At 45.1% G+C, this 16,649-nt stretch overlaps 1 protein-coding gene across 3 annotated transcripts in view; it reads left to right on the forward strand.

Annotated features, from left to right (window-relative positions):
- The window catches only part of LOC118371086 (chloride channel protein 2-like), a 214,633-nt gene that overhangs the window by 130,576 nt on the left and 67,408 nt on the right, over window positions 1-16,649 (forward strand). For all 3 annotated transcript variants that reach the window (XM_052467885.1, XM_052467887.1, XM_052467886.1), the window contains 4 exons: window positions 211-366; window positions 9,241-9,310; window positions 9,646-9,756; window positions 10,745-10,958. In XM_052467885.1, coding sequence (XP_052323845.1) covers window positions 211-366; window positions 9,241-9,310; window positions 9,646-9,756; window positions 10,745-10,958 — 551 coding nt within the window. The remainder of the gene's footprint in view (window positions 1-210; window positions 367-9,240; window positions 9,311-9,645; window positions 9,757-10,744; window positions 10,959-16,649) is intronic.

Raw genomic sequence — 16,649 nt, forward strand, 5'->3', positions numbered from 1 at the left:
GCACTAATGTAATCGCTTCTCCTTTCCCTCTGAAAGGCTAGGATGAATTCTTGATGTGTTGCTTATACCTATCCAATCCTTTCAGATCTACTTAAATGCTTTGGGTTAGGAGCTAGGGACCAATATGGGATATATATTTTTTTTAAATGCCTGTTGACTTTAGCCCTCTGTCTGTCTGTTATGTTGTCACTTCCTGTTTCCCCCATGCAGCTGACCCAGAAGGAGTCCCTGGTGACGTTGCTAGACAACCGGACATGGGCCAAGCAGGGCATAGCCGAGGGGTTTGACTACATCGGCAACTCCCAGGCCTGGAATCACCCCCAGGTCAATGTCTTTGTCACCCTCGTCCTCTTCATCGTAATGAAGGTAGGCACACCATCATCATCATCATCATCATCATCATCATCATCATCATCATCCACTTTGTTCTCATCTCTCCTTTTCTTTATAATCACCTATTCTTTGTTTAATTCCCTGTTACTTTACTCCCTTCCCACTACATGTGGCTTGTCTCAATAGTCTGAAGTAACGTTCTTCCCATTGACATGACAGGTGAAGGTAATACAGCAGGATCCTGTCCATTCATTTAAATGAAACGAGAGGAGGCCGTTGTGGAGAATTTAGACCCAGCTCAGTGTTATATGAGGGTTAGGGTTTTGGAGTATTGAGACCCAGCCCAGTGTTAAATGAGGGTTAGGGTTATGGAGTATTGAGACCCAGCCCAGTGTTAAATGAGGGTTAGGCTTGTGGAGTATTGAGACTCATCCCAGTGTTATGAGGGTTAGGGTTATGGAGTATTGAGACCCAGCCCAGTGTTAAATGAGGGTTAGGCTTGTGGAGTATTGAGACTCATCCCAGTGTTATGAGGGTTAGGGTTATGGAGTATTGAGACCCAGCCCAGTGTTAAATGAGGGTTAGGCTTGTGGAGTATTGAGACCCAGCCCAGTGTTATGAGGGTTAGGGTTTTGGAGTATTGAGACCCAGCCCAGTGTAATATGAGGGCAGGTGATATTACCTTGTTGGGATTTGATTAGGTTTTCATGTAACCTTTGTGTAGGTTCTAGCAGCTCAAATGAAATGTCCCCTTTTAAAAGAGAACCGCAGAACTGCTGTTTGGTAATCTTGTTCACTCGCTGTGTTGTGTGTGTGTGAGAGAGACAATAGGCTGTGTAATGCAGTTAAAGTCCCTGGATAGAGAGAGAAACAAGGAACCACAGAGGGATAGAGAGACAAAAGTGGGTGGATAAAAGTTATATAAGCATTAGATATTGAGTGTGATGATCCTGCTGTAATGGAAGATAAATACTCTATACACTTTCTCTTTCTCTCCTTCGCTCTCTCGCTCATCCTAGCTCACTTTCTTTTTTTCCCTTCTGTACTTTATCTCAAATAATAAAGAAAATGTCATTATACTTTTTGGAACACAGTGAGACCAATCTACTCTACTCTTCTCACGCCCTTGGTTCTCTATGGTGTAGTAGGTCAGCGCGTGACTAGGGGGTGTTCTAGGTTATATGTTGGTGCTCTTGGTATGGTTCCCAATTAGAGGCAGCTGATGCAGCTGATGTTCGTTGTCTCTAATTGAGGATCATACTTAAGGGTTCCCTGTTCCCACCTGCTTTGTGGGATATTGTTTTTGAGTTAGTGCATGTTGCACCTCAGTACTGCACGGTCGTTGTTTGTTTCCTGGTTTGTTTTAAGTTTCACTAAAAATAAAGATGTGGAACTCCAATCACGCTGCGCCTTGGTTGGTCTCTCCACACGATCGTGACAACTCTAAATTACCCCTCTGATGGTACTGTTCCATCCTCCAACGTCACTCCCAACTTGGCCAGACCAGTTCCTCGGGGGGGACAGACAGACAGACTTTCTATGGATTGATTCTCTCTATGATATTACTCATAGGATGTCTTCTCTATTGCAGACTGACCGTTTTTAGCTATCACACTGCATTGAGACAACTTTTTGACCCCAATAGGTTTTTTGCAGTAGTTCTCCAGTCCTCTGTTGGAGGGTGGTGGCAGCCCAGTAATTGGAGTGGGAATAAGAGTAGGGCCTCCCCCTAGGGGCCCGGGCGATAGACTGTCCTCTGGTTCTGTCAAACACAAATTGTATAAAATGGCGCCAATGGATAGGGCTGCCGTGTTTCTAGCTCTTAGGAAACTTTTCAGTATTATGTTGTTTAATGTTTTATTATATTATTAGCCCAGGAAATGTTTTGTGTTATTACATACAGCCAGGAAGAACTTTTGCATATCAGAGTGGCGGTAACTCACCAGCATTACGACTAGGAATACGACTTTCCCGAATCAGATTCTTTGTTCGTTCCCCCAGGGCCATTGAACTCATTCCCGAGGCTGTTCCAGGTCACCGCCGGCGGAAAAGGGGGTACTAAGAGTGGATTTTTAGTTAGTATTTTTTTTTTACTTAGGAGACGCGCACACCACCCTCCGCTTCCCAGTATATTACTTGCTAATGTTCAATAATAATAATAAAGTTGACGAGGTCAGGGCGAGGATTTCCTTCCGGAGCGGCATGACTCTCTCGGGATATACTGTCTGAGTGCGTACAGCCAGTTGGGTTCTCAGTTCATCACGCAGACAGGAATAAATATCTCTACCCGAGATGTTTCATGATTAAACTACTCATGGTGTGATTGTAATAACATACAGGAACTCAAGTCCTTTTGTTCACCCGACCTAGAATACTTCTAAATCAAATGCCGACCATATTACCTCCCAAGAGAGTTCTCTTCAGGTTATAGTCACTCTTCAGGTTAAGACGTTTAAGCGTGTTAACCCTCGCAAGGCTGCCGGCCCAGACGGCAACCCTAGCCGCATCCTCAGAGCATGCGCAGACCAGTTGGCTGGAGTGTTTATGGACATATTCAATCTCTCCCTATCCTATTCTGTTGTCCCCACATGCTTCAAGATGTCCACCATTGTTCCTGTTCCCGAAAAAGCAAAGGTAATTGAACTAAATGACTATCACCCCATAGCACACACTTCTGTCATCATGAAGTGCTTTGAGAGACAAGTCAAGGATCTTATCGCCTACAACTTACCCGGCACCCTAGACCCACTTCAATTTGCTTTACCGCCCCAATAGATCCACAGACGATGCATTCGCCATCGCACTGCACACTGCCCTATCCCACCTGGACAAGAGGAATACCTATGTAAGAATGCTGTTCATTGACTACACCTCAGTCTTCCACACCATAGTACCCCCTTAAGCTCGGGGCCCTGGGCCTGAACCCCACCCTATGCAACTGGGTCCTGGACTTCCGGACGGGCTGCCTCCCAGTTGGTAAAAGTGGGCAACAACACCTCCACTGCACTGATCGTCAACACCACCCTCTCGAGAGCCCTGCATGGAGAGATTGAATATATCCATACAGTCTGAGATGCTGTCTGGGCCGGCAGCTTTGCAAGGGTTATTACCACACTTAAATATCAGCAGCATACCACCCTGCATACCACTGCTGGCTTGTTTCTGAAGCTAAGCAGGGTTGGTCCTGGTCAATTCCTGGATGGGAGACCAGATGCTGCTGGAAGTGGTGTTGGAGGGCCAGTAGGAGGCACTTTTTCCTCTGGTCTAAAAAATATCCCAATGCCCCAGGTCCTACACTGCCCTGTGTAGGGTGCCGTCTTTCGGATGGGACGTTAAACGGGTGTCCTGACTCTCTGAGGTCATTAAAGATCCCATGGCACTTATCGTAAGAGGAGGAGTGTTAACCCCGGTGTCCTGGCTAAATTCCCAATCTGGCCCTCAAACCATCACGGTCACCTAATAATCCCCAGTTTACAATTGGCTCATTCATCCCCCTCCTCTCCCCTGTAACTATTCCTCAGGTTGTTGCTGTAAATGAGAATGTGTTCTCAGTCAACTTACCTGGTAAAATAACGGATAACTAAAACATGTAAAAAAAATTGTACTTGTGTCGGCCATGGAGAACGAGAGCTCACAATGCTTGGCAGCGGCCCACGTCGGTGGCACTGTGTTATCCTCAAACCGGGTGAAGAAGTGTTTAGCTTGTCCGGGAGCAAGACATAGGTGTCCGGGTCATGGCTGGTTTTCCCTTTGTAATCCGTGATTGTCTGGAGTTCCTGCCACATACATCTTGTGTCTGAGCCGTTTAAAATGCGACTCCACTTTGTCTCTGTACTGACATTTTGCCTGTTTGATTGCCTTACGAAGGGCATAACTGGACTGTTTGTATTTGACCATATTCCTAGTCACCTTGCTGTGGTTAAATGCAGTGTTTCGTGCCTTGTACCCATCTCGGAAGCGAGAGTAACAATGGTCTAGAGTTTTTAAAGCGCGAGTACTGCAGGCAATATGTTGATAGAACATTGGTAGCATTTTCTTCAGATTTGCTTGTTAAAGTCCCTAGCTACAATAAAAGCGGTGTCAGATTATTCATTTTCCAGTTTGCACAAAGTCCAGTGCAGCTCCTTGGGAGCCATCGTGGCATTGGACTCGGTAGGAATATACACGGCTGTGATGATAACCAAAGAGAATTCTCTTGTGAGGTATTCTAGGTTCGGTGAACAAAAGGGCTTGAGTTTCTATACATTATCACAATCACACCTTGAGTATTTAATCATGATATATACACCTCCGCCTTTCTTCTTCCTGGAGAGTTCTTTATTCCTAGCTGTGCAATGAATAGCTGCCCTGCCTGCCGTCCCAGCCTACTGTATGGACGGGACAGTATATCCAGAGAGAGGTATGTTAATGTCTCTCTGGAAGAAGATTCTCACCCTGAGCTTGTCTACTTTATTGTCCAGGGACTGAACATTAGCGAGTAATATACTCAGAAGCTGTGTATGGGGTGCTAGCCTCCTGATTCGGACTACAAGTCCACTCAGAATACCTCTTCTTCACCGGCGGCATCTTGGAGCAGCCTCTGGGATAAGTTCAATCGCCTTGGAGGGTACGAACAAAGGATCCAATTCAGGAAAGTAGAAATTCTGGTCATAATGCTGGTGAGTTACCGCCGCTCTGATATCCCAAAGCTATTTCTGGCAGTATGTAATAATGCAAAAAATGTTCTGGGCTAATAATGTAAGAAATAACACCAGCAAAAAAAGACTCAAAAGTTTGTCTATCGGCGGCGACTTCTTGTGTGTGTGTTCTCCAGCTCTGCCTGGCTCTCTATAAACATTATAAACCTCTCCATTACCATAGAAACCTCCATCTCCCTTTTACAGGCCCACACTCACCTGTCGCCCACTTTTACTGTGTGTCTGTCTGTGCTTTTGCCTAGTGAGTGAGAGAAATGACAGATGAGAACAGAGTTAGAGAAGAGACATGGAGGAAGCAAGAGTCAAACGAAACTAGGAAAAGGGGTGTTTTAAAGGAATTATAAAGATGAGTATGAAGGAGATATAGGATAGGACTATCAATCAATCAATCAATCAAATTGTATTTATATAGCCCTTCGTACATCAGCTGATATCTCAAAGTGCTGTACAGAAACCCAGCCTAAAACCCCAAACAGCAAGCAATGCAGGTGTAGAAGCACGGTGGCTAGGAAAAACTCCCTAGAAAGGCCAAAACCTAGGAAGAAACCTAGAGAGGAACCAGGCTATGTGGGGTGGCCAGTCCTCTTCTGGCTGTGCCGGGTGGAGATTATAACAGAACATGGCCAAGATGTTCAAATGTTCATAAATGACCAGCATGGTCGAATAACAACAAGGCAGAACAGTTGAAACTGGAGCAGCAGCACAGTCAGGTGGACTGGGGACAGCAAGGAGTCATCATGTCAGGTCGTCCTGGGGCACGGTCCTTGGGCTCAGGTCCTCCGAGAGAGAGAAAGAAAGAGAGAATTAGAGAGAGCATATGTGGGGTGGCCAGTCCTCTTCTGGCTGTGCCGGGTGGAGATTATAACAGAACATGGCCAAGATGTTCAAATGTTCATAAATGACCAGCATGGTCAAATAATAGTAAGGCAGAACAGTTGAAACTGGAGACTATAGCTACTATGCATTAGACTGTTACAGTACAGTTACAGTAGGATGTTACAGGAGAATGTTACAGTAGGATGCTGATGCGGTGGGTGTTCCCGTTGTTTTGCAGTGATTGCATCAGCTATTTTATGACCATCTTCTGCTGTTATTCTGTAAAGGTTGTTGGTTCTGGCACAGAAGGTCAGTAAACAGGGATTCTGTGATTTGAGATTACATTGTGTGTTTGCGTGTGTGTGCATGTGTTTAGTAGTTGAAGTCCCCTCTTGCAGCATCCCAAGGTCCACCTGGTCTGAAAGTTATATCTGAGGTATAGTACTGTAGGTGATATTCCATGATGATACAGTAATAATGAAGCCATATCTGTCTGCTCATACCTGCGTGAGTCAGCAAGAGCATCGCCTAGGCAACCCTGTGGCAGGGAGGTAAGAACCCAGGGTGACTGTCACTGGGCAGGGAGGCCAACGTCACCACCGCCCGTCACCATGGGAATAGCTGCCCTGCCTGCTGTCCTAGCGACTGCCAATGAAGGGGAAGTGACGTCATCGCACGCTGCCTAAATTATTTTCCTCTCACCTGTGTGTGTGTGTGCGTGTGTGTGCGTGCAAGACAGAGGGGACTAATTACTAGAGCAGTAATAATGATTTTATATCAAACAAGGCAGTCAACAGAAACCAAGCCTGGTCTCCTCTCTTCTCATTAGAGACCAGAGAGAGAGGGATAGAAAGAAAGTGGTGGTATGGATGCAGATGAAAAAGGAGAGTGTTAGAAGAGAGAGCTGTGTTACTGTTAGGTAAGACAATTCAATTCTAGGGAACCCTGTAACCTTAAACTGAATAAGTGGATTGACATACAGCAGTGTCCACTCAATGCAATGCTGTGTGTGTGTCTTAAAGAAGTACAGAAAGGCACTACACACAAATACACACAGACAAATACTTATTTTTTTCGCTCTACTTTTCTCTACCTACACACTCACACTCCTCCAGGTGCCATCTTAGTTCATACCTCTGTAATAACCTTAAGCCCATGTTATGAGTTTCCAGATCCATTAAACCTCTCTCCCTTATTGAAGTTTGCCTGGCCAGACTGTGTGGTCACCTTTTTGAGAAGTTAGTTATTTCTGACCATTTCCATTATGGTGCATGGTAATTGACAGCATAACAGCTATTAGGTTAGACTATTACTTGTGTGTGTCATGCGTGTTGTGTCAAATGGCAGCCCGCCACACACATTCTTCTCTGCCATGCTCCATTTTCCATCAATGACTCCTGCTGTGTGTGTTTGTGCCATGACACAGGTGTGTGTATGACGCAGTAATCCCCAATGACATTCACATATGTGTGAATGACGCAGTAATCCTCTGTGTTTGTGTGTGTGTGTGTTTATGAGTGTGTGTGTGTTTGGATAGGTGTGAAAGCAGCGTAGGGTGTAGAGTTACTGACAGAGATCCATTAGATCACACTGGCAGCTGGGCTTAATTACTGCTAACTAGAGAGAGAGGGAGGGAGAAAGCGGAAAAGAAAGAGATGTGAATGGGGGAAATGGAAAGGAGAGAGAGATGAGTGTAATTAAGAGGTCTATTTAAACCTCCAAACCAGGCAGATAGTTGTTGAGAGGTTTATGTAATGGCCACGTCACACTTCCGTCCTCTCCTTGCAAAGACTGAATCCCTAGGGAGCTATGGCTTCCGGAGAGGAAGCTCTCTTTATTTAGCCTGTGTGAAAGTTGTGTAGGGGTGTTTGTATGTGTGGGGTTGTGGCTATATTGGAAAGGTGTGTGTGTGTGTGTGTGTGTGTGTGTGTGTGTGTGTGTGTGTGTGTGTGTGTGTGTGTGTGTGTGTGTGTGTGTGTGTGTGTGTGTGTGTGTGTGTGTGTGTGTGTGTGTGTGTGTGTGTGTGTGTGTGTGTGTGTGTGTGTCACCGATGACTAGGCTTGGTCAGTTCCAGAATTTCATACCGGCATACCGTTCCTCTGCCATCCCGGGATTTACGATATTACCGGCATAGCACACAGAGGGGCGCTAAAAACACACAAAAAGCCCATTGTGCATCTATTACTAGAATTCTAACAAAATGAGCACAGGTGCGAATGAACAAAGTTGTGATGCTGCTTTTCTAAAGGAAGAGCAACATGTGTACTTGGAGCAGAGGGGAGAAGAAAACAAATGCTAGCAGGAAGCAGGGGGAAAAAATGCCAGCTGTACAGAACTCATCCAGAACTCTTTCTGATGGCAAACATTTAGTGAATTGCATACAAGTGTAACTTAATCACCTCATGTACGCTGCAGAACGAAGACTCGCTGATAGATATAGAACACTACCACAGAGGGTTGGTGGCACCTTAATTGGGGAGGATGGGCTTGTTGTAATGGTTGAATCGGAATCAGTGGAATGGTATCAAATATATCAAACGCATTCATTCTGTTCCGGTCATTATTATGAGCCGTCCTCCCCTCAGCAGCCTCCACTGAACACTACTGCTTTCTCTGGTTGCGCTCTTTACAAACAAATGTGACTGGCGCAACTGTTCTAGGGAACTATGGTAAGCTTCATAATGTAAAATAATGTGACAGGTGAAATGAAGAACGCAATTTGCTTTATCTCCTAACGTATTGCACAATTAGCTACACATATTAAAATGTATTTAAAAACTTGAGGGAAAATGTTATATTGAGTCTGAGTCCTTAGTGGTGAATTTCCACAACAACTTTCAAAGAAATAGTTTTGACGGTATTCAAAAACCATCCCTTGAATTTTTCCAAATATCCCAGGATACAGTAAATAAAATAAAATAAAATAAAACATTATTTGCCACATTATTTGCCACATACAACAAGTGTAGACTTTATTGTGAAATGCTTACTTTACAAGCCTTTAACCAACAGTGCAGTTCGAGAAGATGACCCAAGCCTATGACTACTGACATTTCCTTTTGTTTGTCTCTAATTAGCCGCCTCTCCCGTCAGTGGCGACTGCATCTTCCAATCAGCTCGCTCATTATCCAGAGTTCAGTTCATTTCAGGGTTTTCATCAAATGAAGGCGGTGTGTGACAGTTCATTCTCACCCAGATGCGGACTGACGTTAGCTAGTTCGCGCCTGGGAAGAGATGAGTCTATCACAATGGAGTATTTTCTTTTATAGTGCAGAATAAAAGACAGTACTGATCAGAAGTCAGAGCAGCTGAGTTAAATGGAGGATTGTCCTGTTGGCTGACTGAAATGCCACACTGTTCCCTCTGTGACTTTGTATCTGTGTGTCTGTCTCAGTTCTGGATGTCTGCTCTGGCCACCACCATTCCTGTGCCATGTGGAGCCTTCATGCCCGTCTTCGTCATTGGTAAGAGAAGTGTGTGTGTGTGTTTCAGCAATAATGTTAACCCTGGGAACATGCTATGCTATGGAGTCTTGTGAGTGTCTGTGTATGTTACGCTCTCATTAAATGTGTGTGTGCGTGTGTGTGTGTGTGTGTGTGTGTGTGTGTGTGTGTGTGTGTGTGTGTGTGTGTGTGTGTGTGTGTGTGTGTGTGTGTGTGTGTGTGTGTGTGTGCGTGCGTGCGTGTGTGTGTGTGCGCGTGTGTGTGTCTGCGTGTGTGCGTGTGTGTGTGTGTGTGTGCGTGTACGTCTGCGTGTGTGTGTGTGTGCGTGTACGTCTGCGTGTGTGTGTGTGTGCTAGGGGCAGCGTTTGGCCGTCTGGTCGGGGAGAGCATGGCTGCCTGGTTCCCTGATGGCATCCACTCTGATGGCACCATCTACCCCATAGTGCCAGGAGGGTATGCCGTTGTGGGTGAGTTACTGTAGACACACAGACACACAAACAAAGACAAAGTTTGGTAAAGCTAGACAAGATTAACAATACCTATTCAAGACTAGACACATCTAGACACCATTATTGTAACAATTAGGAAATAGAAAGCCAGATAAAATAAGACACTGCTAGACCCAGTAGTAATATAAAGACATTTATGTCAAGGATAAAAACTAAATGATGCGCTTTAGAAGTCCCCTTTGGCAAGATGTCCTTTAATGTTGTTGCTATGAGTGATATTGCTGTTAGCGTTGTTGTTGACGGTTGTGCTGATTATGCTGTTGTTCAGTGTAGGGGTTGATGTCAACTGTGTTTGTGTCTAATGGGTGCTGATGTTGTTGAATCACCTCTAACTCAGCTTTCTGTCTCTCTGATGTTCCCTCTCTTTAATCTCAGCATGGCTACATTTACCCTCTCATTGTCTTTGTCTCTCAAATCAAATGAAATCGCGCTCTCTTTCCTCACTCCATCCTTATGTTAGGAATAATCAACCTTCTCTCCCTCCTCTATCACTGCTGCCCACTCTCTCCACTCCTTCTTCTTCCTCTCATTATATCCACTCACCTATTTTTCTTTGTTCAATAACGGTTACAAAATATTGAAGATGTTTAAAATGTTTAACTTTTTAAACTTTTTAATCTTTGACCTTGTGAGGTACAGTCATCTCGCCCATCCCTAATCCATCCCTCCCTTCCCCTCTCCTCCCTCCCTCCCCTCTCCTCCCTCCCTCCTTCCCTCCCTTCTCATCCCTCCCCCCCTTCGCCCCTCCTCACTTTGTTGTTCCAGTATTATTGATGAAGGCTCAGTAAAGAGTTGAGGGCATGAGATGTATTATTGAACTGATATTACTTTACTAATGTCAATGGACAGTAACCTTTATCTGTACCCATTCCTTCCTCTCCTGCTCTCTTCCTTTCTTCCTCTCATCCTCTCTCCTCTCCCCTCCCTTTCTCTCCTCATCTCCCAGGTGCGGCAGCCCTGTCTGGAGCGGTGACCCACACGGTATCGACAGCGGTCATTGTGTTTGAGCTGACGGGTCAGATCAGCCACATCCTGCCGGTGATGATAGCGGTAATACTGGCCAACGCCGTGGCCCAGTCCCTCCAGCCCTCGCTATATGACTCCATCATCAGGATCAAGAAACTACCCTACCTCCCTGAGCTGGGCTGGGGACACCACGAGTACGTAGGACTACACTTCTATCAATCTATCTACGTTAACTGTCTATCTTTGTTAACTATCAATCTATCTACGTTAACTATCTATCTATCTAAGTTAATAATATCTTCTTATGGATCAAATTCCGTTAGCGGGATCGTTTTGACAACATCCGGTGAAATGGCAGAGCTCCAAATTCAAATTAAATTATTAAAAATATTTAACTTTCATAAAATCACAAGTTCAATACAACAAAATGAAGCTTAACTTCTTGAAATAATGTCAGATTTCAAAAAGGCTTTACGGCGAAAGCAAACCATGCTATTATCTGAGGACAGCACCCCATCATACAAACACATGACAATCATATTTCAAACCGCCAGGCGCGATACAAAACTCAGAAATAACGATATAATTTATGCCTTACCTTTGAAGATCTTCTCCTGTTGGCACTCCAATATGTCCCAGAAACATCACAAATGGTCCTTTTGTTCAATTCATTCCGTCGTTATGTCCCCAAAATGTTCATTTATTTGGCGCGTTTGATTCAGAAAAACACCGGTTCCAACTCGCCCAACATGACTACAAATGATCTAATACGTTACCTGTAAACTTGGTCCAAATATTTCAAACAACTTTCCTAATCCAACTTTAGATATTTAAAATGTAAATAATCAATCAAATTTAAGACGGGATAAACTGTGTTCAATAGAGGATAAAATGAAAGTGGAGCGAGCTTCAGGTCGCGCGCCCCAAACAAAACAGTCCACTTGGCTCGACTCCCTGAAAGGAAAGGTTACTTCTTCATTTCTCAAAGGAAAAACATCAACCAATTTCTAAAGAATGTTGACATCTAGTGGAAGCCATAGGAACTGCAACCAGATGCCTCATAAATCTAGTATCCCATAGAAAATAATGGAAGACACAGTCATCTCAAAAAATAAAATTCCTGGATGGTTTGTCCTCGGAGTTTCGCCTGCCAAATTTTTTTTTTTTTTTTTTTTTTCAGGGTAAGTTTGGCGGCGTGAGTGAAGGAGGCTTTGTTGCGGAATATAAAGCCAACTCTAGATTTGATTTTAGATTGGAGATGTTTGATATGAGTCTGGAAGGAGAGTTTACAGTCTCGCCAGACACCTAGGTACTTATAGATGTCCACATATTCTAGGTCGGAACCATCCAGGGTGGTGATGCTAGTCAGGCAGGCAGCGAACGGTTGAAAAGCATGTATTTGGTTTTACTAGCGTTTAAGAGCAGTTGGAGGCCACGGAAGGAATGTTGTATGGCATTGAAGCTCGTTTGGAGGTTAGATAGCACAGTGTCCAAAGACGGGCATCATTGATATATACAGAGAAAAGAGTCGGCCTGAGAATTGAACCCTGTGGCAGCCCCATAGAGACTGCCAGAGGACCGGACAGCATGCCCTCCGATTTGACACACTGAACTATGTCTGCAAAGTAGTTGGTGAACCAGGCAAGGCAGTCATTAGAAAAACCGAGGCTACTGAGTCTGCCGATAAGAATATGGTGATTGACAGAGTCGAAAGCCTTGGCCAGGTCGATGAAGACTGCTGCACAGTACTGTCTTTTATCGATGGCGGTTCTGATATTGTTTAGTACCTTGAGCGTGGCTGAGGTGCACCCGTGACCGTCTCGGAAACCAGATTGCACAGCGGAGAAGGTACGTGGGATTCGAGATGGTCAGTGACTTGTTTGTTGACTTGGCTTTCGAAGACCTTAGATAGGCAGGGCAGGATGGATATAGGTCTGTAACTGTAAATAAGTTCTGTTATACTCGCAGACATGTTTTTAACAGTTTTAGAAACTTTAGAGTATTTCTATCGAGCATATCCTAGCTTCTGGGCCTGAGAAACAGGCAGTTTACTTTGGGCACGCTTTTCATCCGGATGTGAAAATAACACCCCCTAGCACAAAGACCCCTAGCCCAAATACCGCCCCCTAGCCCACTATCGAAATCAAATCAAATCAAATGTATTTATATAGCTCTTCGTACATCACCTGATATCTCAAAGTGCTGTACAGAAACCCAGCCTAAAATCCCAAACAGCAAGCAATGCAGGTGTAGAAGCACGGTGGCTAGGAAAAACTCCCTTGAAAGGCCAAAACCTAGGAAGAAACCTAGAGAGAAACCAGGCTATGAGGGGTGGCAAGTCCTCTTCTGGCTGTGCCGGGTGGAGATTATAACAGAACATGGCCAAGATGTTCAAATGTTCATAAATGAAAAGCAGGGTCAAATAATAATAATCACAGTAGTTGTCGAGGTTGCAGCAAGTCAGCACCTCAGGAGTAAATGTCAGTTGGCTTTTCATAGGCAATCATTAAGAGCTGTCTCTAGAGAGTTGAAAACAGCAAGGAGTCATCATGCCAGGTAGTCCTGAGGCATGGTCCTAGGGTCCTCCGAGAGAAAGAGAGAATTAGAGAGAGCGTACTTAAATTCACACAGGACACTGGATAAGACAGGAGAAGTACTCCAGATATAACAAACTGAACATAGTCCCCCGACACATAAACTACTGCAGCATAAATACTTGAGGCAGGAGGGGTCAGGAGACACTGTGGCCCCATCCAATGATACCCCCGGACAGGCCAAACAGTAAGTATATAACCCCACCCACTTTACCAAGCACAGCCCCCACACCACTAGAGGGATATCTTCAACCACCAACTTACCATCCTGAGACAAGGCCGAGTATAGCCCACAAAGATCTCCGCCACGGCACAACCCAAGGGGAGGCGCCTACTCAGACAGGAAGATCACGTCAGTGACTCAACCCACTCAAGTGACGCATCCCTCCCAGGGTCGGCATGAAAGAGCACCAGTAAGCCACTGACTCAGTGACTCAGCCCCTGTAATAGAGTTAGAGGCAGAGAATCCCAGTGGAGAGAGGGGAACCGGCCAGGCAGAGACAGCAAGGGCGGTTCGTTGCTCCAGAGCCTCTCCGTTCACCTTCACACTCATGGACCAGACAACACTCAATCATATGACCCACTTAAGAGATGAGTCTTCAATAAACACTTAAAGGTCGAGACGTAGTCTGCTTCTCTCACATGGGTAGGCAGACCATTCCATAAAAATTGAGCTCTATAGGAGAAAGCTCTGCCTCCAGCTGTTTGCTTAGAAATTCTACAGACAATTAGGAGGCATGCGTCTTGTGACCATATCGTCCGTGTAAGTATGTACGGCAGGACCAAATCAGAAAGATAGGTAGGAGCAAGCCCATGTAATGCTTTGTAGGTTAGCAGTAAAACCTTGACATCAGCACATGCCTTAACAGGAAGCCAGTGTAGGGAGGCTAGCACTGGAGTAATATGATCACATTTTTTGGTTCTCGTCAGGATTCTAGAAGCCGTATTTAGCACTAACTGAAGTTTATTTAGTGCTTTATCCGGGTAGCGGAAAGTTTATTTATCCCCCTTTGTTTCCTTCTGTCTTTTTCTCATTCTTTTTAAATCTCTTGGTGCCTCTTGCTGGGTTGAGGATGAGTGAGGGGACTAGTGGTTTCTCTTGCCAGGTTGGGGACTAGTGGTTTCTCTTGCTAGGTTGGGGACTAGTGAGGGGACTAGTGGTTTCTCTTGCAGGGTTGGGGACTAGTGGTTTCTCTTGCTAGGTTGGGGACTAGTGAGGGGACTAGTGGTTCCTCTTGCTAGGTTGGGGACTAGTGAGGGGACTAGTCGTTCCTCTTGAGTTGGTTGTTCTTGTTCTTTCTCTTTCTCTTTCTCTCTCTCTCTCTCTCTCTCTCTCTCTCTCTCTCTCTCTTTCTCTCTCTCTCTCTCACTTGTCTCTCTCTTTATCTCTCGCTCTCCTTCACACCACCCACTATGCTTTGAGTTCACCACAGGGGACAGAGCGGACCAGGAGTGTGTGTGCGTGTGTGCGTGTGTGCGTGTGTGTGTGTGTGTGTGTGTGTGTGTGTGTGTGTGTGTGTGTGTGTGTGTGTGTGTGTGTGTGTGTGTGTGTGTGTGTGTGTGTGTGTGTGTGTGTGTGTGTGTGTGTGTGTGTGTGTGTGTGTGTGTGTGCGAGCGCCCGTCTTAGACATTGTTATGTGAGCTTGTGTAGGTTGTGTTGTTTTTCATTGTGCTGTTACATAATTTCTCATTTACATGTAGATTATACAAAGTTACACAATGTGCAGGTGTGTACACACCTACACACTGACAGCAGGCACAAAAATGACAACGTAGACCAGTTTCCTCAGAGTTGTGAGAATGCAGGATGCTCTGTCACCTCTTCTGTTCATCTGTCATTAAAGGCCTGTTAGAGTATGGCTGACATTCAATATAACCTGAAGTAATGTATCTGTTCTGTTTCTGTTAACTATTGATCAACCACCCACACTCTAATGATCACACCTCTTAAGACCTGTTTCCATTTATACTGAAGTCAACCCAGGATGGGCTAGCCTTAGTTGGCTAGCTCGAATTGGGTTTCCACTGCTTCCAGAAATTATGTAATGTTGCTAGGTAGCTGTGACTGTGCAGCTGGCTTTGCTAATGTTGCTAGGTAGCTGTGACTGTGCAGCTGGCTTTGCTAATGTTGCTAGCTAGCTAGTAAGATGTTGAAAAGTTTTATTTACCCTCACCATGCTGTGTAATTAACGTTACCTGATACTCCTGCCACTGCCAGCCAGACCCAGAGCCATGTATTTAGCAAAGAATTTTAGCTTGCAGTCGGGAGGAACTATTAGATATAAAAGTAACGTCAACTCACCATCAATACGACCAGGAATACGACTTTCCCGAAGCGTATCCTCTGTTTTGCCCACCACCCAGGACAATGGATCGGATCCCAGCCGGCGAACCAAAACAACGACGCCGTAAAAGAGGCAGACGAAGCGGTCTTCTGGTCAGGCTCCGGAGACGGGCACATCGTGTACCGCTCCCGAGCATACTACTCACCAAATGTCCAGTCTCTTGACAAGAAGGTAGATGAAATCCGAGCAAGGGTAGCATTCCAGAGAGACATAAGAGACTGTAACGTTCTTTGCTTCACGGAAACACGGCTCATTTGAGACAAGCTATCGGAGTCGGTACAGCCAGCTGGTTTCTTCACGCATCACACCGACAGAAACAAGCATATTTCTGGTAAGAAGAAGGGCGGGGGGGTATGCCTTATGATTAACGAGGCGTGGTGTGATCATAACAACAAACACGAACTCAAGTCCTTCTGTTCACCTGACTTATAATTCCTCACAATCAAATGTGGACCGCATACCAAGAACATTATCTTCGATTATAATCACAGCCGCATATATTCCCCCCAAGCAGACACATTGATGGCCCTGAACAAACTTCATTTGACTCTATGTAAGCTGGAAACCACATATCCTGAGGTTGCATTCATTGTAGCTGGGGATTTTAACAAGGCCAATCTGAAAACAAGACTCCCTAAATTCTATCAACATATCGATTGTGCAACCAGGGCTGGTAAAACCCTGGATCATTGTTATTCTAACTTCCGCGACCCATGTAAGGCCCTCCCCACCCTCCCTTCGGAAAAGCTGACCACGACTCCATTTTATTGCTTCCAGTCTATAGACAGAGACTAAAACAGGAAGCTCCCGCACTCAGGTCTGTTCAACGCTGGTCCGACCAATCTGATTCCACGCTTCAAGATTGCTTCGATCACGTGGACTGGGATATGTTCCGCATTGCGTCACACAACAACATTGATGAATACGCTGATTCGGTGAGCGAGTT

This window comes from Oncorhynchus keta, chromosome 18, assembly GCF_023373465.1.
Source record: "Oncorhynchus keta strain PuntledgeMale-10-30-2019 chromosome 18, Oket_V2, whole genome shotgun sequence".
Classification (NCBI taxonomy): domain Eukaryota; kingdom Metazoa; phylum Chordata; class Actinopteri; order Salmoniformes; family Salmonidae; genus Oncorhynchus; species Oncorhynchus keta.